The sequence below is a fragment of the Anarrhichthys ocellatus genome, unplaced genomic scaffold, assembly GCF_004355925.1.
Source record: "Anarrhichthys ocellatus isolate YVR2014 unplaced genomic scaffold, GSC_Weel_1.0 scaffold11, whole genome shotgun sequence".
NCBI lineage: Eukaryota > Metazoa > Chordata > Actinopteri > Perciformes > Anarhichadidae > Anarrhichthys > Anarrhichthys ocellatus.
The window spans coordinates 2,864,382-2,885,151 of NW_022280041.1; the positions used below are offsets into that span (position 1 = coordinate 2,864,382).

A 20,770-nucleotide genomic window follows, 5' to 3' on the forward strand; every position below is an offset into this window, starting at 1 on the left:
CTCTCTTTCCAGTCTTTATTCAAAGATTCAATGTATTATAGTAAAATAGAAAATGTTACAGATGCACCGTCAAAATAAAGGCAGGCGCATTATCCAGTAAGAACACATAAAACATACAGTAATAGATAAGTTGGACAGTTACTGTTATGATATTCCTATCTGAAAGATTATTATAAAGGGTTAAATCAATGTATCTACACATATGCACAAAGATATTTACACACTAAAATACATGTTTGAACAATAAGTTGACATTGTAATCATTGTGAATGTAAATGCAGAAATTACTATTAACAAAAAGCAGCAAAACAAACTCTGGAAGTTTTTGTAACCGATGCATCGGCAAACTACAGCTTCAAGCGAACAGGCTTTGTAAGACTCGTCTGTTATTTGGTACACACCAACATTTAGACAATTACTTAGATTGGTACTTCATTGGAGTTTTGAAGAAATGTCACAGCGATATATAAAAAATAAGTTCTGCGAATACGTGACTAACTATATACCCTCATAAGATGATGTGAGCAGAAAGTTATTTACAAAGTCTGGTCGATAAACTAAAATTTACCTTAACGAATGAAAAGTATCAACAACACATTCAAATCTTAAACTTAATAAAATAAAATTGAACTCACTTTTTTTTTTAATCCACAGTTTCCTGTTTTTGGGGCGTCACTGTAGATTCTCAACTACTACAATTGTTTTGGTTACACCGATATCTGGCAGAGTGACTGGAAAACTAATAGGATCTGCTGAAAATATAACAATACAACAGCGTTTGAATTTATGAATCCATGTATAATTGATTTGTTGGAACGGTGTCAGAGAGGTGCCATAGAGTTGTACATTGTACTGTCGTGCTCCTGTTTAGAATGTGTCCACAGTGGGTGTGGAAATTACACCGAAAAAAAACAAATCTGTGCAAAATGTTGAAATTAAGCCATCTAAGACCACAAAGCTATATTTTGAAACGCCTCATATTCTAACCTTTAACCCGAAAACATAGAGTGTGCCTGCTTTCCTGTTATTTTGACCAGTCCCTGTGTGCACAGTGAACATCTCACAGCATAACAGTAACCTATAGCCTTAAAATAACGCCAAAGCCACATCAAAAATAATGACCATGATAAGCTTCACACTAGCGTCACTTTTAAACCAACAGTTCCCTCATTCAGCCAGGAGAGGGCGCTGGGTGTGCTTGGAGAAACAACTAAACTCAAAGTGGCATCATGCAGGATGTTGCTCAAATGTTTCCAGTGGCATCCTGGAGCTCCTCTCTGATGGTATTCAGCTCCACTATGCCGTCATTGAGCACATTTGCCACCATCTTTATTTGCCCCACCACCTCTCTCTTCACGCCTTTCTTCAGCTCTCTGGAGTCCTTGAGGAAGTACTTGTCCATGCCCTTAAAGAGTCTTTGGACCGAGGCGACCAAGGCATCCGTTACCTCCGTTGCCCGCATCACAGGAGAGTCCACTAAGCTGATCATCTGCACGGCCTTGCGGATCTCCCAGTCCTCGGAGTAGTGCTGGGTGCCGGACCTGAGGAAGGGATGGCCGCGGAGTTTGTACACGCCCTGATTGACAAAGTGGAGGATCTTCGCAATGGCCTGCAGGTGAGTATCATACCCCTCCAGCACTACCTCCACCTTGGGGAGAAGAGGTAAAGACCACAGTTTATGGTTAAACATTGAAAGAAATCAAAAAGTTAAGCTCAAGCATTTACTTCAGGGCAGTTTGTAGCCAAAGAACGCACATTGTCATCGGAGACACTGCATGCATTGTAAAATTCTAGCCTACCTTCTTCCGGTCTTGCACGTTGTTGACGTTATCCGAGATGGCCGCAGAGGCCGAGGCGATTCCGCCCGCCGTTGCCACACCAACACCGACGGCGGTGATCACGAGGGAGACGCCCAATGTGAAGGGTGCCAGAGCCAAACCGGCGATGGCGGTCACACCACCCACGGCCGTGGTGGTGCCACCGGTGATGCCGGCGATCTTGGCCTTGTGGTGGAACTCGTCGAGGTTGTCCGCGATGGCGTGGAGCGTGATGACGGACTGCCACAGGACCTCCGCTCGCTCCGTGAAGACTTTGTTGAAGACGCGCAGGCCGCGATGAACCTTGTCCGCCAAGATGGTGAATGACCTGGGATTTATTTGAGCAAAAATGTGCTCGGTAAGAGGAGCGAGGACGCACCTTAAAATGTGGTTTGTGATACAAAAAGGCCAAACAAGAAAATAAAACAAATGCTGGAGCCCGAGGTCAAATCACTTTTTTTATGCGACCAGTAGTCCAAATGTAAATTATATTCAGTTCAGTATCATATATGACAAAGAAAACATCAAGCACTCACATTTGGGAAGCTAGAAGCAGCAATTTTTGGGCATTGATGCTTGAAAAATGACTGAAACGACTATAAAAACAATTATGTTTCTGCTAACCGACCAATAGATCGACCAACTGTTTCAGCTGGAATCAATAACACTTTGAACGCAGCTTGACCAGATCGCTACACTTTTACCAAATTCATATAAAGAGACGTACTTGGACACGTCCTCTCTCATGATTTTGTCCTCATCGTCTGATGGCACCTCATCCCATTCTGAAACACAAACAAACAAAATTGATGAAGTTTTAAAAAAAAAAAAAAAAAAAAAAAAAAAAAAAAAGGACAGTTTCTTCAGTCTACTATGTAGCTGCTATGCCGGAGTCTGAGCTAAAGGAAGTTTCTGGTGAAGCTGCAATATTTCGGCGGATTTTGCCGTAATCGGACCCGGTGGCACCGATGATGAGCATTAAGAATAACTATGTAGATGGTCTCAATTGCTTATGAAGTTTTTTGTCTTTGTTAAGGATATGTGCGTTCATGCTGGGACAACAGTACAAGAAAATCTTGCTTAATTTGACCATATGTTTATGTTGCTCTCCTAATATGTTCTGTTTTTTTAAAATATAAATTAGAAAGTAGAGTCAAAAATTGAGACCGATTCATAACCAGTTGAAAGTCCTTCACAGTAACTTTAAAACAAGTGGGATGGTGACTCACGTTCCACTGTGTTCCACCACTCCATCAAACTGTCAGTGTCCTGGGACAAAAAAATAAAAACAATGGTTCAAACCTGAGCTACACTACTAGAAAAGGTGATTCACCTGCATTAAATAGGAAATGAATGGTGTTTAAGTGGAATATTTCTGTTGAGCCAGTTTAAAGAGAAACTAACCCCGTCCTCGTTCTCATCCTCCAGACCTGCTATGGTGCACTCATCCATCTGAGCCGCCAGCCACTCCGCCTGAATGAGGGGGGGTGGACGGGCCACAAAGCAGCCAGTGAATACGTCAATAGGTCGTATATATACACATTCACATGGATTAGTCATGAAAACGTGGAATTATCCACGACTACGCTCTGGTTAGAGTGTAATGTTGCTAAACCGGCGCAGTCACATGTCAAAGGAATGCGCCCCATCAGGAACACTTTCATAAGTGTGTGTTGAAATCAACAAAATGCACCTCGTATGAATAATGCAAAAGAGTGTTTTGTGCACAATTGTTCATTTGGTTTTCTTAAAGGTGCATGTAAAAGCTTTAGGACTTTCCACACAAAGCTGACGTTTATTTAAAACACAAACATAGTATACAGGCATCAGTGCTGGACAGGCAGATTAACACATGCGGTGTGGAATGCTCCCCAAGTAGTAAATGAAGCATAGGGTGTAGTGTTGTGAATGCAGCCCTCAGGCTGGCTCCTCCCCTCCCCTGTTCAACACAGAACAGTAGCCTGATGTAAATCTGACCCAAGACGTGATTTTCCATACAGCTAGTCAGGTCTGACTCACTGACAAAAACAAAACGTGTTATCAGAGTCAACAGCATCAAGGTGATCAGCTGACACGCCATGTTGCTACATCTCGAGTCACAGTCACCTGACGGTTTAGGTCATTGATGAAGAAGTTTATCCGAGGATGATACTAATCACTGCCTAAAGACTCAATGTTAGACACCAAATATCGTCTAATTAAGCCACACATTGATCGTTTCCACTCTGAAGGGTCCAAACGTACCTTAGCGGCCTCTGACATGAAGTCACCCGACGTTGCTCCTGATGGATCTTCCCACTTGGGTTGCTTCAGTTTGCTCTGGAATCAAGAGACAACCAAGAGTGAGCACGTCACCATCTTATTTTTAAACTATCTGCCATCAAACAAGAGCAAAATCCACTTGTGATAAGTTACAATAAGTGAGACCACACCGGTTCACCTTAGCCTTGTGTTTCATGAAGCCTTTAAGTTTAGACGTCTTCTTCTGTTGATAAGAAAAAATATGTTTCAGAATTATTTATGAAATAATATCAAAGAAAAGCAGTACATGAACATGAGTGATAAATATACCGGTTTGAAGGTTTCCACTTCATCCTCTTCGCCATCCTCAGCAAAGTGATCCTGCACAAGAATATTTCAGAAATATTTAAAACTGAAGTATTATATTATAATTATGTTGTGTATTAAACATACGTTGGATGCTCGCTGAGGTGTCTGGTGGCTGAATCCAATCGGTTCACTCTGTCCATTGGCCTTCTTAGGTTTGCGTGTGATGGGAGTGAGGCCTTTGTGTTTGGGTGTTTTCTAACAAGAAACAAACAATATTGTATAAACTGAAGAACCCCATATGCTGCGAGGCGGAATGAAGTCAAACGACATCTTTTCTTCTGCAGCGCCTTTCATTCTCACACTTTCCAAAAGAGTCTGACGTAACACAGGTATTTACCGACGGGTCTGTTCATAGAGGAGCTTTAAGGGATCCTCACTGGAACACAATGACTCATCTGACAGCACAAGCCCTCCATTTCCTCTGTTATTGCTAATCTAGTCTGTCAAATTGATTGATGCCCTGGTTGCAGAGCAGTTACACTGTGCCATTGTTATTAGTCATCAGCCTGTTACAGTGTATTCTGGTCTCATACCGGTTTGCAGTCCTCCATCCAGTCGTCATCGTATAGCTCGTCTGTTGAGAAGCTGCTCTTCTGTTTCTGTTTGGTGTACTCCTAATTAAAAACATTTGAGAAAAGTCCAAATGAAGTAAAAACATTTTTTTTTTTATCTCCGATTGTCTTGTAACCAAACATTTTGAATGTTCACCTTAGAGCTTTGCTGACCCATGCGGAGCAGTTTCTTTGTTGGTTTCTTCCATTGACGAAGAAAACAATAACAATTCAGTGAAAATAGATGACAAATGAATCAATGAAAAAACTGAGTATTAAAAGAAAAAGAGTGTTACAGGTTTGCAGTCTTCCACTTCATATGGATCTTCATCTCCATTCAATCCTCCAGACATGTGGTGCGTATCCAAGAAGTGCTCATCGTCCATGTAAGCAGCCTAAGAGACGGATTCAAAACCACCGTTATTCTGAGTGAGGAACATCGATGAAAGAAATCATACAGGTTACAGTGAAAACCATGCTGCATAGAGAAACCACTGCAACAATGATCACATATTTGAAATGGAAGTTATGCATCAAGTCAGCAAATAACGGTATTTTTGCATGTTACAGATAAAGATTAAGCTACACTAACATTGTTAATATCATACGAATTAGATTCCAGTTCGGGCTGCATAGAATTGTATCCTTCTCATGTGATAAAAACATTTCTAATAACTATAAATATGTTTTAATCTAAATATTCTGCTTCAATCCAGATTTGTTGGCGTTTAGCTTTTCAAAAATAACATTTTCACTGCAGTGAAAAAACAGTTTTCTTTACCTTGACGCACACAAACGGAGGCACCCACCTGTATTAACTGAGCAGTCATCCAACAGCACCATGAATTACATTTATTTAACCACAATAACTCGCATCATAAGATAAAATATGACTGACGTTCGAAGCTTCATTCGAAAACCTCAGTAGAAGATGACATTCGGTATACAATAATAATCATAACAATAAGAAACACAGTACCTTGCTAGTTGACTGAAGATGGGGGTCTCTCTCCTCTACATCCCCAAAAACATCATCCTAAAAGTGACATAAGAGTTATAATACAGAATACAACACGTGATGGAGTCCTTTCATGTTATGGAAGTGGATTTTCTTCAACATGACAAAACAAATCAATAAATGGCTGACATAAGCAAGCCAGTAATTCCATATCTATCCCAAAACTGCTAACTGAACGCGTTTTTATAAATAAACCACTTCCATTAAAAGGAATTCATCGGACTATTCACCCTCATACTAGACAGTGAGTCACTGCCCTGTGAGGTATCGATTGCTCATGTTTAAATGTTAACTGAACCAAAGGTTACCTGGGACTTCTTACGAGGTGTGTAGCCATGCGCACCAATTTCCTCTAGTTTGTCCTGAAGGGAGGGAAAAAAGAACAAACGTGCTGCACTGCTTAGACATCCTCATACCTCAGACACAACGCACGAGCACACTGTACAAAGCCACCATATTCAAATGTATAGTCGTACCTTTGAGCTTTTACGAGGTGTGTATCCATATGCTCCCTTCTGTTCAGAGAAAAAGTTACACATTCATTGAGGTACAAACACGTATGCAGTGAAACATTAAGTACAGTAGACATACACTACCTTCTCTAGACTGATGCTGAATCCTCTTTGTGACACAAACCTGATTTTCATCTTCTTTTTTTTCTTCTGGAGAGACAAAACATTAGGTAACCAAAATCAATGCACGCCAGAATATTCACAGATCTCAACATGTCAATCACTCATTAAAGGTTAACTCATAACTAGCATAATGCTACTTTAAGTTGAATGGTCATGGCTATCAACCATGATAACATCCTGGCATTAATGTGCTTATTGCTATGCATCATTATTCTAAGTATAAGAAAAGCTTACAGATCCATGGCCGTCCACCTCTTTGTGCAGGGTTTCCCCTTCCTCCTCTTCCTCTTCCTCCTCGTCTTCCTCACCAGTGCGGTCATCCAAAACTTTCCCCTGTAGACAACGAAACACACGTTTACTGTTTGAGGAGACTAAGAAATGAAAGCACGTAAAACAATTGCTTCCAAAACTATACTTCTTGTCAAAGCTTTGACTTTAGGAATATGAATTAATGCACCACGTGCTTTGTGCTTTTTTTGCACCTTGTTTGCAGCAGACTGCAGGTACTTTACCTCTGACCATCGGCGTATGACGGAGTCTTTCTTTCCAATACTTTTCTTATCGAGGTCATCTCCCTGTTGTGACGCACCATAAGAATGGATGAAACGCAGATTCAGAAGAAGGTTTGAAGGAAATCAATGTCCGTCTCCAAAACAGCACACTTGTACTTCAGATAACTCACCTTTGACTCTTGAGGTAAATGTCCGTTCATGTGCTTTCCCATCGCCGCTGAGGAAGTAAAGGAGGCTCTTCTGAGCTTATCGACTCTTTCCTTCAAAGATTTCTTCTGTTGACAAAGGAAAGCATTATTAAAGCGCCGCTGGTTTATTAATACGGTTTGTCAAATGCAGAAACAATATAACGTACTTTGTAGTCCGTCTCATTCTGCTCCCCTTCTTCATTCTCCTCTCCAGACACGTGGAATTCTGAAAGAATTTCCTGAAAAAAAAAAAAAACAGAAGCACTCGTGTTTAAACTGAGCAAGTACAAACATCGATGTGTTTGTATCTAACAATCCTTTTTGTCTTGAATCAAGTGTTTAATTTAACCGACAGTATATCTAGCAGCTGGTGTCTGCTAAACATGTTGTTAGTCCGGTTCTTTGACTGACGCATTACAGTTGTAATACTCTTCTAATCACATATGTGAATATATGAGTGGGATAAAGTGAAGACCAGGCTTACTGATACATGCTTACACAATTCATTTTTGACTCCAGACACCCCGATTGTTACCTTTGATGATTTACGAGAGTTGGGTAGTGACCTGCTCCTCCCGTCCTTTAAATCGTCAGAAGACTTCTCCTACAAAACAGAAAAGTCTCGCCATCATAAAGACGTTCAATCAGAACAATGAAGCTGTGGTTTTGTTTTGCTTCGTTTACCTTTGACCCTCTTCTGGAAAGCATGGACAATCTGAACTTTCTGTCCTTTTTCTGTGAAATAAAGAAAATCTGTGTTGATCTACACACTTGATAACTACAGAATGACCAACAGTGAGTGCTGAGACGGTCAGATACCTTTACAGAGCCATCCTGATCATCGCTGCTTCCTTCCTCAGTGACCGCCTTAGTCTATGAGAAAGGTTAGCATTTTATAGAGTCTTCTTTCCTCTTACAAACAAACACGTCCAAGTAGAGAAATAACTTGTTTCTTACTTTCAAAGATTCTCGTCGTAGTCTAAATGTTCCAGACTTGTAGAAAAAAAGACTTTTGTTAAGAACAGAAATGTCTTTGACGGAGCATATAGTTGCTGAACGTTTCGAGGTAAGTGTGCCAACATGTTCAGGGAGAATATGATGAAAAAGTGTTCTTACTGGTTTGAAGTCGGGGTTAAGCTCAGGGCTGTCTTCAGCCCAGTCTTCCACACACCTTTCCTGTTTTGGGATTTCAGTAAAGCAAACATTTGTATTCGACAAAGGTGGTGATGATAGTCAGTTTAACGATATGTCCATCCATCCCATGGTTTTTCCAAAGGAGATAGATTTACTCCTGATTGACATTTTTTATCTAGATTTTTTGTTCCAATACCACCATCAAGCAAACATTGACTTCCACTTAAAACTCACCTGTCCAGTCAGCAGGATGTTCTCAAAGAGTGCAGAGTTCTCAGCATCCATCGATTTATTTTCCTGGAAAAAAAATAAATATTTGAAACATGCCCCCAGAAACTACCCACACGTGACATTTCACATTGTTCTTCATTGGACCAATATCAAAAGGACAAGGCAGCTATTAATGTCAAATTCGAACAGCGTGCATACCGGAGTTTTGGGTTTGGGGTAAATAATAGGTTTTGGAGCCGGTCTGAAGGCTGGTTTAGGAGAGGTTTTTGGTACAGTTGCTTCAGGTTCAATCTAAACACAAAAAACAAACGAAGCTAATTAACAGCACAACAGTTACGGAGAACAGTAATAACAACATTATGATAAACTATGTTCTTTACAGGGTGTGCTGGTTTTGGCGACTTTTCTGTCCTTGATGGTCGACTTCGAGGAAGTGGCTTTGGCGGACGTTTGAAAGTCGACACCTGCAAGTTTGATTACGAAAGAGGGTATGAAGTGCATGTCATACAATCTGATTCGTCGACTAGATGCATCCTACAGTACAGTGCACACTTTAAAGTACAATGCATTGGCATTAAATACTTATTTTACGGCTGTCCAACTATCCAATTGTTACATACATGAGTCATTTCAGCTGGAGACTGGCTGTGGAGCATGGACAGGTTCCTGGCCCGACTGAAGGGACTCGGCTGAAGAATATCATGTTCTGTTCCCCGAGGAGTCGTCAGGACAATATCGCGTGGCCTGTCGGAAGGCTTTGCTTGGATGGCTGGATGAGATTCTAGATTCACCTTGAAGAGATCTAGTGGCGATGGCACGTCCGGATTCATATCCGACGGGCTGCCCATTAAAGGTGTAGAGAAGGCGGCCTTTGGGGCAGTATTCCTGGAGGTTATCCCGAATATATCCCTGCTGTCGGTCTCGGGGGGAAGTGGTTTGAAGATGTCTGGAGTCCCAGGAGAAACATCTTGGAAAGGGTCGTATAATCTTGAGGGTGTAGTACCGAACGGGTCGTCCAAACTGGAAACGTCTTGGAATAAATCCCTCGTGATCGGGCTTGGGAATGGATCGACTGTATTTGTGGATGAAGATGAAAATACATCCTTAAAAGAAGACATGCCAAAAATGTCCTCTTTCATGAAGGGATTTTGTTCGTCTTCCCCACTTGGAACTGCTCGAGACAAATCTGCTTCTTTGGGCCAGTCAGCGGAGAATGCGTTTGTCGTCTCTGGCTGAGGAGGCTGGAACAGTTCATTCTCCTTGTTTGATAAAATACTGGGGGATTTGTCAAACAGGTTTACCCCCCTGGTGCGCTCAGCATGGAGCACATCCTCTCCTTTAGCAGCCTGAAGATCGACCCCTTCATCGTATATCATAAACGGGTCAGAGCTTTTTGGCGGGTTCTGTGTTTGAGCGGGCATTGGCTTAAACAAGTCTGGTGAGTTCAGGGTAATGTCGTGAAAATAGCCATTGGTAGATATGTTTTGGGCCAACGCCAGTGTCTGGAAGGGGTCTTGCATAAGGTTGGGGGTAACGGTCTCGAATGGGTCCTTTGGAAGTTCAGCTCCATTTTCCACAGTCTTCATGTCAGGCTGAAGATCCAGAGGGGAACTCTGAAAATCCGGCGGAGGAACAAAGATGGCATCAAGGTTTACTTCCTCTGAAGTTCTCCTTCCTTCGTCCTCCATTGCACGACCCGTGCTTCCAGATTCCTAATAACAGAACACAAGCGAATTAGTACTGAAAATGACAGTACCTTAAGGCAACGTTGTGACCTGGTTTTGAAAGCAGGAGTCCTTGTATGTACCAAATAGTTGGTATGAAAATGGTTCATTCTGGCCAAGCCCCCGTTGACTCCATTCTGATAAGTAAAGAAAGGGAAAATGAACAGAAGAGAAGTTAGATGTCACTTGGACTGTTGACAAGAGAACCCAAAACAGAGTTAAGCGGGCATCTGACAACATACCTGAGGATTTAAGTGGAGCGCTTCCTGCCTTCCATTCTGAAAGAATCAGACAGTGACACGGCAGAAATGTTACATGTTGAATGATTGTTGGGAGGAGGGCACGAGCAAAATGTGAAATTAACTTTTTGTCTCAAGGACTGCTCAAGACAAAATGGTATAGCTTTCAAAATAAGAGCAGGCACAAATCAAAGAAAAATGCTTTTTTTTAAAGTTACCAGCTTTTGTGGAAGATAACACTACGTCTATTGCCATATATGCCAATATGAACTGCGGTTTCAACCGTAGCGTTAAGAATACCGAACAAACATTTTAAAATGATCAATTTCATGTGACAAATTTGAGGCATTTCAGCTGAATCTCGGGTGGAATCGCTCAAGAGTTGAATCCTAAGTCATCGTGTATGCTCTGCAGCAGATGGGCCTCACCTGTCCTATGTGTGGCTGCTGGTTATCTGTCACACCTGAGGCTGCAGCTGAGGGATCGCCGAGGCGCTCACCCTCCTGTGGACCAAACTAAATGAATAACATATTTATGGAACAAAGCGTGGGACGTCACGCATCATGCTTTTCTGATTTGCCAAGATATGAAAGTCATGTGTCACAGAAATGTAAACACCACTCCTGACTGTTAAAAGGAAACCAGAAGCATTTGCAAGCCGTTTGTTTTTTTTCCAACAACAAAGACGCTGTTATCTCTGCGTTTAAGCAAAGACGATCTTAAAAAAAATGAACTGAAAGCTGCTATAATTGGTCTCTAACCTGTTTGTTTTGAGACTCGTTCACAGATGATCCGCTGGAATCAGAGACTGATGAAACAAGACTCTGAGAAGGAAATAAAGAAAAATACAATAAGGAAGCTAATTCTTTTAAAGGGAGAAAGTCAAACACAACTCTATTACTGTAGCTCGGCTGAGTGGGTGTTAGGGCGTGTCTGTGTGTGTGTGTGTGTGTAGCCACTCACCTGGTACTGTTTCTGGAAAGGGCTTTGGGTGACTTTCTTGAGCATATTTTGCAGCGCTACAATACTCTAAGGAAAAAAGACGGACACAAAATCAACTGCCCGCTTTTTATTTTGTTATCGGTGAGCTTACCGGGCCAAAACAAAAATATCTGGAATGTTAAAGTCATACTTTAGTTAATAGAAATATCAAAAACATATCAAAAATACATCAAACTGCAGGTTTTAGTCCCCAAAACCTGGTTGGACACCTGAAATACCAACGAGATGGCTGGACACCATGCTAAAAAGGATAAACAGATCTCTAATTCCAGTGTGCAGGTAATTATCTATTGTTTTATAATAACTTAAATTAGACATAAATTAGTTTAAACAACTAGTGAACTTATTGCCTAATGCTAAAACACTATTAAATGTCCTGTTAAAAAGTATGCTATTTTGTGATATGGACTGACTATTTTCAGAGACTTTACTGCAGAAGGTACCCGGTGTACCTTTTATTCCACCTTGTTTACCTGAAGGTTGTAGTTTTTAGCAGGTTAAAGGATTATAGTATACAGCGTCATGGACACTGAAAAGCACTCTTCTTCAGAGTGAGTGACTTTTTGGTAGACTTGTAAAAAAGCACAGAAAAAGCCACGAAAAGAAGTTAAATCCCTCGTAGCACACTGGGTTTGGCCAGTCTGTTGGCCTCGACAAAAAACGCACGCCATGCCAACAGTGAGCCAGCACTACAGTGAAACGCTCCTTCGCACTCTGGTTAGGTTGTTTACCTGTTTGAGGATGAAACATCAAATATGAAACACAAACAGAGTGCAAACACCATGAAAAATACATAACCTTTCCCACCACAGGTCCAGTTTAAAAGTACTCACAGGTCGTCTTTCCCCAGATGCGCTTTCTGTAGCTGCGGCAGTTCCTCCCTGGTCCGCCTCCAGCTCATTCTCCTAATAAACATTTATATTGAGAACATAAAATACAAATAACCGAAAAAGACATGTTTCAAACCATTTAAATCTATTAGTTTTCTCCTCAAACATAAAAATGAGCTTGCATCAATCGCTGTTAATTGGAGATTAAATTTGCCCAACACGAGACTTACCGTATTTGTTTCTCCCTTCATGATCAGTTCAGTTTGCTGAATATTCAATAAAACCAGATTATTTTATTTACGGATGATGAGGAAGTTATTTTTGTTGCATCAAAACGCGTCAGCGTGTCCGCGGAATACGCAGAGTTCAGGTAATTATCTCCCAGTTTACTCACCTGTGTCAGCCTCGAGGAACACCTCCACATCCGGAATTTTAATTTTCAAAATAAAAGGCATTACCTGCGAGACTCATTCCTGGTTTAGCGGAACACTGGCATTAAAATCTAACCATTTAGAGTAATCTACATTTCTTTGCATGGGCCTATTTAAGTAATTGACTATCCCATAATATTATTCAAAATATCGCAGCATTTTTTTATTGATTTGATGTCAATGTGATTTACAAAACTAATAAAAATACAGATTATGAGAACTGCATCTTTTATCAAATTTAGAAGTTGACAAACAAAAGGACCAGTAAAAGATACAGATCAGATTTCTAAACTTCTAAACAGCCTAATTTCTAAGAAGTATTGTTAAACAGATAACTGTTTCTGAGAGGGTTATTTGTTTATTATTTGTTTAAGAGGATTTACAGCCATCATAAACCCAAATTTGGAAACTGGAATGGAGAAGATGTACTTTTTTTTTTACCCGAAACTTCATATAATCCTTGCCATATTATTTTGAAGGCGAATTCACATAACCTTCGGTGTATTTCTGCGTGGGTTTGTCACAAGTCAGTACCTTTCCAACTTCTGAATCCATCGCAATGCAAACCGACCGGTTGTCCTCGCCCAGCTCAACCGGCCGTGTGGTCCAGGTGTTGTTGACGTCCGCAGGCTCTGTGTTGACAGATGAGAGAAACCGTTTTTGTGTATGTATTTATAAATGTAAGCAATAAAAACATGGCTCCATTTACCATATCCTCACCACAAAGGCAAACGTTTCCTCTTCGTCTCTGCATGTTTTCCTAGGCCTGCAATTCAATATGCATTTTTATCTTTTATCAGTCTCCTGATCTTAAAATCTAAACCGACATATAATCAGCCTGGGCAAGTTTGCAGGCCAGCCGTAGCCTAAAGTTTTCTTAATGTCTACACCCTACAGGAATTTGAAAAATCAATAATGAATCAACTGAGCCTAGTTTTTAGTAGTAAAAACAAAATGATTCATGTTCAAGTGGGGATATAATTAACAGCGTAGGAAAGTTTTGATGCCAAAATAAGGTTTCAAATCATAGGTGTGGCCCCAGAGTTGTGGCCCCAAAACGCACGCCATGCCAACAAACAGTGCGCCAGTGAAACGCTCTGTCGCACTCTGGTTAGGTTGTTTACCTGTTTGAGGACGAAACATCAAATATGACACACAAACGGAGTGGAAACACCATGAAAAATACATAACCTTTCCCACCACAGGTCCAGTTTAAAAGTACTCACAGGTCGTCTTTCCCCAGATGCGCTTTCTGTAGCTGCGGCAGTTCCTCCCTGGTCCGCCTCCAGCTCATTCTCCTAATAAACATTTATATTGAGAACATAAAATACAAATAACCGAAAAAGACATGTTTCAAACCATTTAAATCTATTAGTTTTCTCCTCAAACATAAAAATGAGCTTGCATCAATCGCAAGAATTCAGTCCATTTATAAACAGTGCTATTACGGTATTTGTCCAACAGATGGCAGAAGACTGTAAATCTGTTTCAGGAGCAGCTTTGGTTGTTCAAAATATATTCTATTACAGTAACAATACATTAAAAATGTTTGCACCAATTCAATTCAAGCCAAAAAAAAAGAATGAGATCTCTCAAATTCAAATAAGAGAGAGGAATGTTGATTTGTCTCACATGCTAGGCATAGCCTGTGTGAAATAACACTGAACCCAAATTAATTTAAAAAGCATTTACATGTAAATATCAAACGTACGATGATCTGTTGTGATGTTTGCACAGGGTGCTGAATTATTTCATTAGAATACCATGTTGTAGGTGTCTCGGGTATTTTAAACACATTATGATACGCAAACAAGAAGTCCTGTGATTGTCAAGAAAGTGAAAGAAAAACCATGTTGGAGAAACCAGGGGAGTTTCTGTACAATAAAGATGCTAATCAAAACATGGTGGGACTTTTTCCAAACAGCCTTTCGCACGGCATCTCTTTATTTTTCTTAATTTATGTGCTAGTCCCACCCTGAGAGGTCAAGGTAAAGGTTTAAAGTTGGCCCATATTATATGGATTTTGGACTATCTTCAAAGAATACCAAACGCTGTACAAATACATGAGTTTAGTAATCTAGTTTGTTTTAAGGACATAAACTTTATTTAAATATTTTAATCATAGAGGTCACAGGAATTAAATGTATCTATTTTTTTAGTATGTATCAATATTTATATTGAAATTAATCTTGAATTTGAAGCATCAAAATATTTGATTTACAAGGTGATAATATGTATTGATAACCCTAATTGACAGCATTTTACATAAAAACGTAAATATACCTTTTGTCGTGGCTGTGTAAAAATTGGTTAACTCAAGGGGGAATTTCAGTGGGAAATATTGCTGTTTGATTGACGTCTGCAAATACTGACTTACTGTAAACTCAGTTTACAGTAAGTCAGTAAATGAAATCGAAAGGATGGAAGGAAAGTCCCTCTGGGCGGTATCCAGACAAGGTTGGCAAAACAAAACCAAACACAAAAGATAAAAAATGTCAAATGCACAGTGAACAGATCAGCTCTGGTGTCTCAGAGACACACACCACTTCTCAGCCTTTTCATCTTGTTAACAGGTGAGTAGACTACTACCACAATACATTCATTATTAACAGAGACAATGACTGATAAAACTTGTGTTTTGATGCATATTTGATCATATTTGATTGTCAGAGGAATAGTACTGTGCAGTGTAGAAAAATAAAAGTGCTAAATATATATTGTGAATGAACCCTATTTCATTTTAATGCTGTATGCAAGTTGGCACTTGAGTATATGGAAATTATTATCACAATATTACTGGATAACAGCTATCAAACAGAGTGTGGAATTTGTGTATTGTTTTAAAGATTGACTCTCAAAATGTTATATTATTTCCCCCCCCAAATCCTTTTCTGTTTTGAACAGATTTTAGTTTTTTTCCACAAAATGGCTGATTCTGACACGGACAGCAGTGTCGAAGAACTTCTGAACAGATTCAGAACTTTGCTCTTTGATCAGAGGTGTTTGTGTTCAGAAGAACTTATAAGCAAGCTGCAGGGACTGGTAACAAATATCAAATGGAGCCCAGAGGATGCCACTGATGTCTTCGATGCTCTTCTGAAGCGATTTGAGTCAATAGCAAATGACAGATCAGATCTCCTCTTATGGATGATGAATATGTTGCACTGCATAGAGATTAATTACATCACTCCCAGTTGGAAATGTCAAAATGGAAAGACTGTTATCGAGCTGGTCAAAGACGACACTGTAACTGATGAGGCTCTCAAGAAATGTTTAGCCCATGACGCAGAAAAAACACTGGATGAAATTCTTGAGGAAATCCGTCAGGAAAAGTTAAACCAAATTGATGACAAGCTTTTATCTGACGTAAAGGACATTGTGTCATCAGTTGATAAGGATCTTACTTCACACAATGATGGATCACTGCGGAGTGGCTTGAAACAACTCCTGCTGAAGCTCTGTCAGGCAGTGGAAGTAACTAAGAAGTTCCGCCCACGACTGACACAGATGGTGAGCTGGTGTATTATGGCTCTTTCGGAAATGGGGCGGTTGATTCAGGTCGGCACCGGAGAGGGAAAGACATGTACTGTGGCAATGTTTGCAGCTTTTCGAGCTATGAGAGGAGAACAAGTAGAGATCTTCACTAGTTCTTCAGTTCTTGCAGAAAGAGATTTGAGGGACTGGCAAGCCTTTTATGAAAGTTTGAAAATCAGTGTAGACTGCAACACCAACAAACAGATCGAAGACCTAAGACGGTGCTACAAGTGTCAGGTTGTTTATGGTACTGTGGAAGTGTTTGCTGGACACTGGCTTGGCCAGCACTTTGAAAGAATGGACATATTTGGGAAAAGAACATTCCAGTGTGCAATCGTGGATGAAGTGGATTCCTTGATGCTGGATAAGGGTCATCACTTTGTCTATATAGGTGCCAATATGCCTGCTTTGCAACATCTCAATCCACTCTTGGCATTCATATGGGCCACTGCTAATCAGTACGAAAGGATTGGCAAAGAGACGATGGTGGGGCAAAAATACCCCTTTCATCAAGTCGTGCTTGAAAACACAACAACGGGCAAACATGTTGACGAGTTCGCCATCCTTCAAATGGCTGAGGACACAGGTATACTGGCAAAAGGTTCAGTAAAGGACCTTAGAAAGAACCCAAGCCTTTTAACTGAGAAGACTGCAGGTGTTACTGTTACCCAGTTGGCAGCGTTCTTTGAGACAGTAGAGAGGAAATTCCCATCTTGCCAGTTTGCTCTGCACTGCATGAACAGCGATGGCTCAATAGATAACCTGCACAAAGGACCACAAGAAGCAATGGCTGATAGACAGAGAGTGGCACTGCTTCTAATCAATGGAGGGTTCTGTCAGTACATGTATTCTGATAGAGAGAGTATGCTGAAAGCTGCAGAAGCAGAAATAAAACGTGCTGTGCATTTTACACCTTGTGATCTCAGCAAAGATGGAGTAACCTGCTACGTCCCGGGCTTCTTTGCAGATCTGGTCACTTCCAAACTAATAGTTTGGGTTGAAAATGCATTCAAAGCACAAACCATGACTAGGGATCATGAATACATCATCGAGAAACACGGGGTAGTGCCTGTTGACTACAGCTCGACGGGTGTTGTTCAAAACTTCCGGAGATTGTCGGATGGACTACAGCAGTTTCTTGAAATGAAACATCACTCCAAGCTGAGTGACATGACAGCCATCACAAACTACATGTCCAATGTTGCCGTGTTTCTTAAGTATGGACGTCAGATATTTGGAGTCACTGGGACTCTTGGCCAACAAGCAGAGACTGAGACTTTGCAGAAAATCTATGAAGGTATCAAGACCTGTCAGATACCTTTATTCAAACGCAGAAAGCTGTTTGAGGTCGAAGGAGTGATTGCAGGTGATGAAAATGAATGGATTGAGAAAACCTGCAATGCCGTCACTGCACAAACCAACTCTACTCCGTACAGGGATCAACGAGCTGTGTTGGTCATCTGTGAGACCATCCATCGAGCAAAGGTTCTCTACCAAGCTCTAGAAGATACAGTCCCGAACAAAAAGCTTTACATCAGCAACAACATGGACAATTCCGAAGTCTTAAAAGAGCTTTCGGCTGGAGATGTCATTGTAGCAACAAACCTTGCAGGTCGTGGGACTGACCTTAAGGTTTCTAAGGAAGTAAATACAGCTGGAGGTTTGTTCGTTGTGCAGACCTTCCTGCCTGACAATACTCGTGTGGAGGCCCAGGCATTTGGCCGCACTGCCAGACAAGGATCTCCTGGATCCGCTCAACTCATTGTCTGCTCCAGCCATCTGTCAGAACCACTCAAATCGCTAGCTTTAATAGGCAAGCGTCAATCTGTATTGAAGAATATGACTAATGTCCTACCCCATCTTTTTGTTATCAACTTGTCTTATCAACAAAGCCGCAGCCATGAGCAATCTAAAGATATGTCTTCAATGCTGTTACATATTTTGACAGAAAACTCCAATTCAGGGATACAGACAGTTAAAAAGTTCAGGGATGACTTTGCGGCTAAAGGACTAGCGAGATACTTGGAGTGTGACATCCCAAACATAAAGAAGAAGGAAGAGCTCTTCAGTCAGTATCTGGGCACACTAGATGAAGTGTACAAAAGCAGCAATGACAAGCCAGCAGATTCAGATTTGTCTGCGCTGAATGAGTTTTGGGGTATGTGGCTACTCACAAACTTGGATGGGAAGGATTCTATCATGGATTTACAAATCAAACTATCCGAGGACCTGAAAAAAGCCAGGCAAAAACTCAGAGAGAGAAAATCGGCCTCATCAAACCTGCACCACTACACAGCATTTGGCAATGATCTGCGCAAAAAGGGCCATCTTGCAGAGAGTATCAAGATGTACACCAAGGCCATCCAGGAGGACAACTGCTGGGCAGCAATTGCATATTACAACCGTGCTTTAACATCTTTGACCCAGCAGGACAGGCATCTGGATCCAAACTGCATCGATCAAGCCCTGGAAGATTTACAAAATGCACTCAGGTCTGCTGAGCTCTACAGTGAACAAATTGTGTTCACTTGTAGATACTCCAAGCAAGTCAAGGACCTCTGCAGCGATCCAGTCACCCGCTTTGACAGACACATAATGGCCAGAAAGTATGTGTTGCTGTGTTTCAAAGAGAAGATTAATGAGACCATAAAGAAGGTAGACAGAGCCCGAGACTTAGGTAGGAATGTAAAAGTGGAGGAGAGTTTACTCTACTCCATAGTTCCAGCGGCCTATTTTCTTCCCTTGGCAGTCTTTTTGACCAAATCACTGAATCGTATCTGCTCCAGAGACCCTCTGAAGTTTCTCCAGCTCATCACTGATCCCTTCTTCGACATTCTCAATGAACTCAAGTGTCTTGAATCTCTTGGCCTGACTCATGTCTATACCGTGGACACACTGTTCACTCTGGGTGGCCTTTTCTCAAAGATACATAGGACCATAAGTCGAGCTTTTGATTAGATGGCAGGTGTCACCACTTGAGCAAAACAATCAAGCAAGCAATGGAGCAGACAATGGTGTTAGTAAGAAAATCTTGTCAGCCACAAACTTTCAGGAACACATCCTAGTTCCAGCTTGCTGTGGTTTTTTTACATCTCTTTGGTTTTTAAGTACTTTCATCACTGCAAGTTTTGAGACAGTTCCCCATCCTTGTAAATCATATGATCCTAACCATAGGCTGTATATAAGAAGTGGATGTAGTCACCGTGACTTCATCCATTGGTTTGTGGACTGCCACTTTGAAGCCTCGAGTTCCGCATTTTGGACATTGCCATCTTAGTTTTTATGACAGCGAAGTAAAACTGAACGTTGCTTAAGACATTTTAGGTGATTCAATTGGACAATTGCTAATCAATGTATTTTTATTTTATTTTAACATATATATTGTGCAATTTTAAAGGTACATACGTAAAAAATTTGACCTTTCCAAGATACATTTACTTGATCCTTAGTTTATATTCATTCAACTGACAAAGCATGTTGTGATACTCACTGATATATTATTTAATGTTTAAACACTTTGTACAGTTTGTATTGACAAAGTTATTCCGATACTCGGATCACTGAATTAATTCAGTTTTTATTCACTGAAAGCTTATATTTTTGGAGAGCTATACATTTTTGATTACAATTTATAGGTATTTTATTCAGTATAATAACAATCAAGCTATCGTTCATTTGAAATACATATAACTGCACTATATTTACAAATGTATGTTGGAACAATACTAATCAAATTGTAATAAACAACTCATATGACTACAACATTGACTATTTTCACAGTATTTGTGCTGCAATTGTAACTGTTCATTCTTCACATGAACACAACCTTTAAATAGACACTGCAGCATAAAGGCTGAACAGAGAATACATATAATCAGTTCATTACTACGACTGTGTGGTACTATAGGGTACTGAAGTCTACCTGCATCGAAGGCTAATCATAGGGTACAGGCATTTGTTTTGGACAGTGTCATAACATTGTGTCAGATGCATAAATATTAGATAACAGTATTTGACACAATGTTCATTTCAAGCAGGTAAAGTTTTTGTCTGTTTGAGTTAATGAACTGATGAATTTACAGAGGAAATTGTGGGACAAAATGAAAGTTTGTGGATAAAACAGCAATATTTCAGCGTAATCTAGCTAATTAGCAACCCAGTTTGTTCTGTGGCCCTACAGTACTGTAGCATCAAGTAGCTAGCTCTGTAAAGGTCTGCTCACCAAGTGAACCCACCTGTTTCAACAAGTAAGTCCTCATAGTGTGCACTATTGTTTAACAAATACAAACCTATCAGGTGTAATATACATGAATT

At 40.5% G+C, this 20,770-nt stretch overlaps 2 protein-coding genes across 6 annotated transcripts; one reads left to right on the top strand and one right to left on the bottom strand.

The window, feature by feature from the left end:
* Window positions 1-6: 6 nt before the first annotated feature.
* On the bottom strand, window positions 7-13,786 carry LOC116385310 (uncharacterized). Of its 5 annotated transcripts, none has more exons than XM_031850639.1 (36): window positions 12,722-13,786; window positions 12,495-12,566; window positions 11,623-11,688; window positions 11,421-11,483; window positions 11,088-11,174; window positions 10,663-10,698; window positions 10,504-10,557; window positions 9,317-10,408; window positions 9,077-9,160; window positions 8,895-8,987; window positions 8,700-8,762; window positions 8,448-8,507; window positions 8,289-8,324; window positions 8,151-8,204; window positions 8,016-8,066; window positions 7,867-7,935; window positions 7,499-7,570; window positions 7,314-7,418; window positions 7,144-7,206; window positions 6,866-6,964; window positions 6,593-6,658; window positions 6,473-6,508; window positions 6,305-6,358; window positions 5,958-6,014; window positions 5,275-5,373; window positions 5,136-5,180; window positions 4,961-5,041; window positions 4,512-4,622; window positions 4,389-4,439; window positions 4,258-4,302; window positions 4,062-4,136; window positions 3,222-3,290; window positions 3,047-3,086; window positions 2,545-2,602; window positions 1,800-2,145; window positions 7-1,648 (listed from the first exon to the last, which is right to left on the bottom strand). In XM_031850639.1, the coding sequence occupies exons 1-36, from the start codon at window positions 12,740-12,742 to the stop codon at window positions 1,244-1,246; spliced, it is 3,978 nt and encodes a 1,325-aa protein (XP_031706499.1). In that variant the 5' UTR covers window positions 12,743-13,786; the 3' UTR covers window positions 7-1,243. The 5 variants fall into 5 exon arrangements, with proteins under 5 accessions (XP_031706499.1, XP_031706500.1, XP_031706498.1 ...); XM_031850640.1 differs by having other exon boundaries at window positions 6,473-6,511; window positions 11,088-11,162; window positions 12,722-13,785; XM_031850638.1 differs by having other exon boundaries at window positions 6,473-6,511; window positions 12,722-13,785.
* A 1,644-nt stretch (window positions 13,787-15,430) lies between these two features.
* On the top strand, window positions 15,431-20,205 carry LOC116385312 (protein translocase subunit SecA-like). Its single transcript, XM_031850643.1, has 2 exons — window positions 15,431-15,495; window positions 15,827-20,205. Exon 2 carries the CDS (start codon window positions 15,848-15,850, stop codon window positions 19,412-19,414), a length of 3,567 nt encoding a protein of 1,188 aa, XP_031706503.1. The 5' UTR covers window positions 15,431-15,495; window positions 15,827-15,847; the 3' UTR covers window positions 19,415-20,205.
* The last annotated feature ends 565 nt before the right edge of the window (window positions 20,206-20,770 follow it).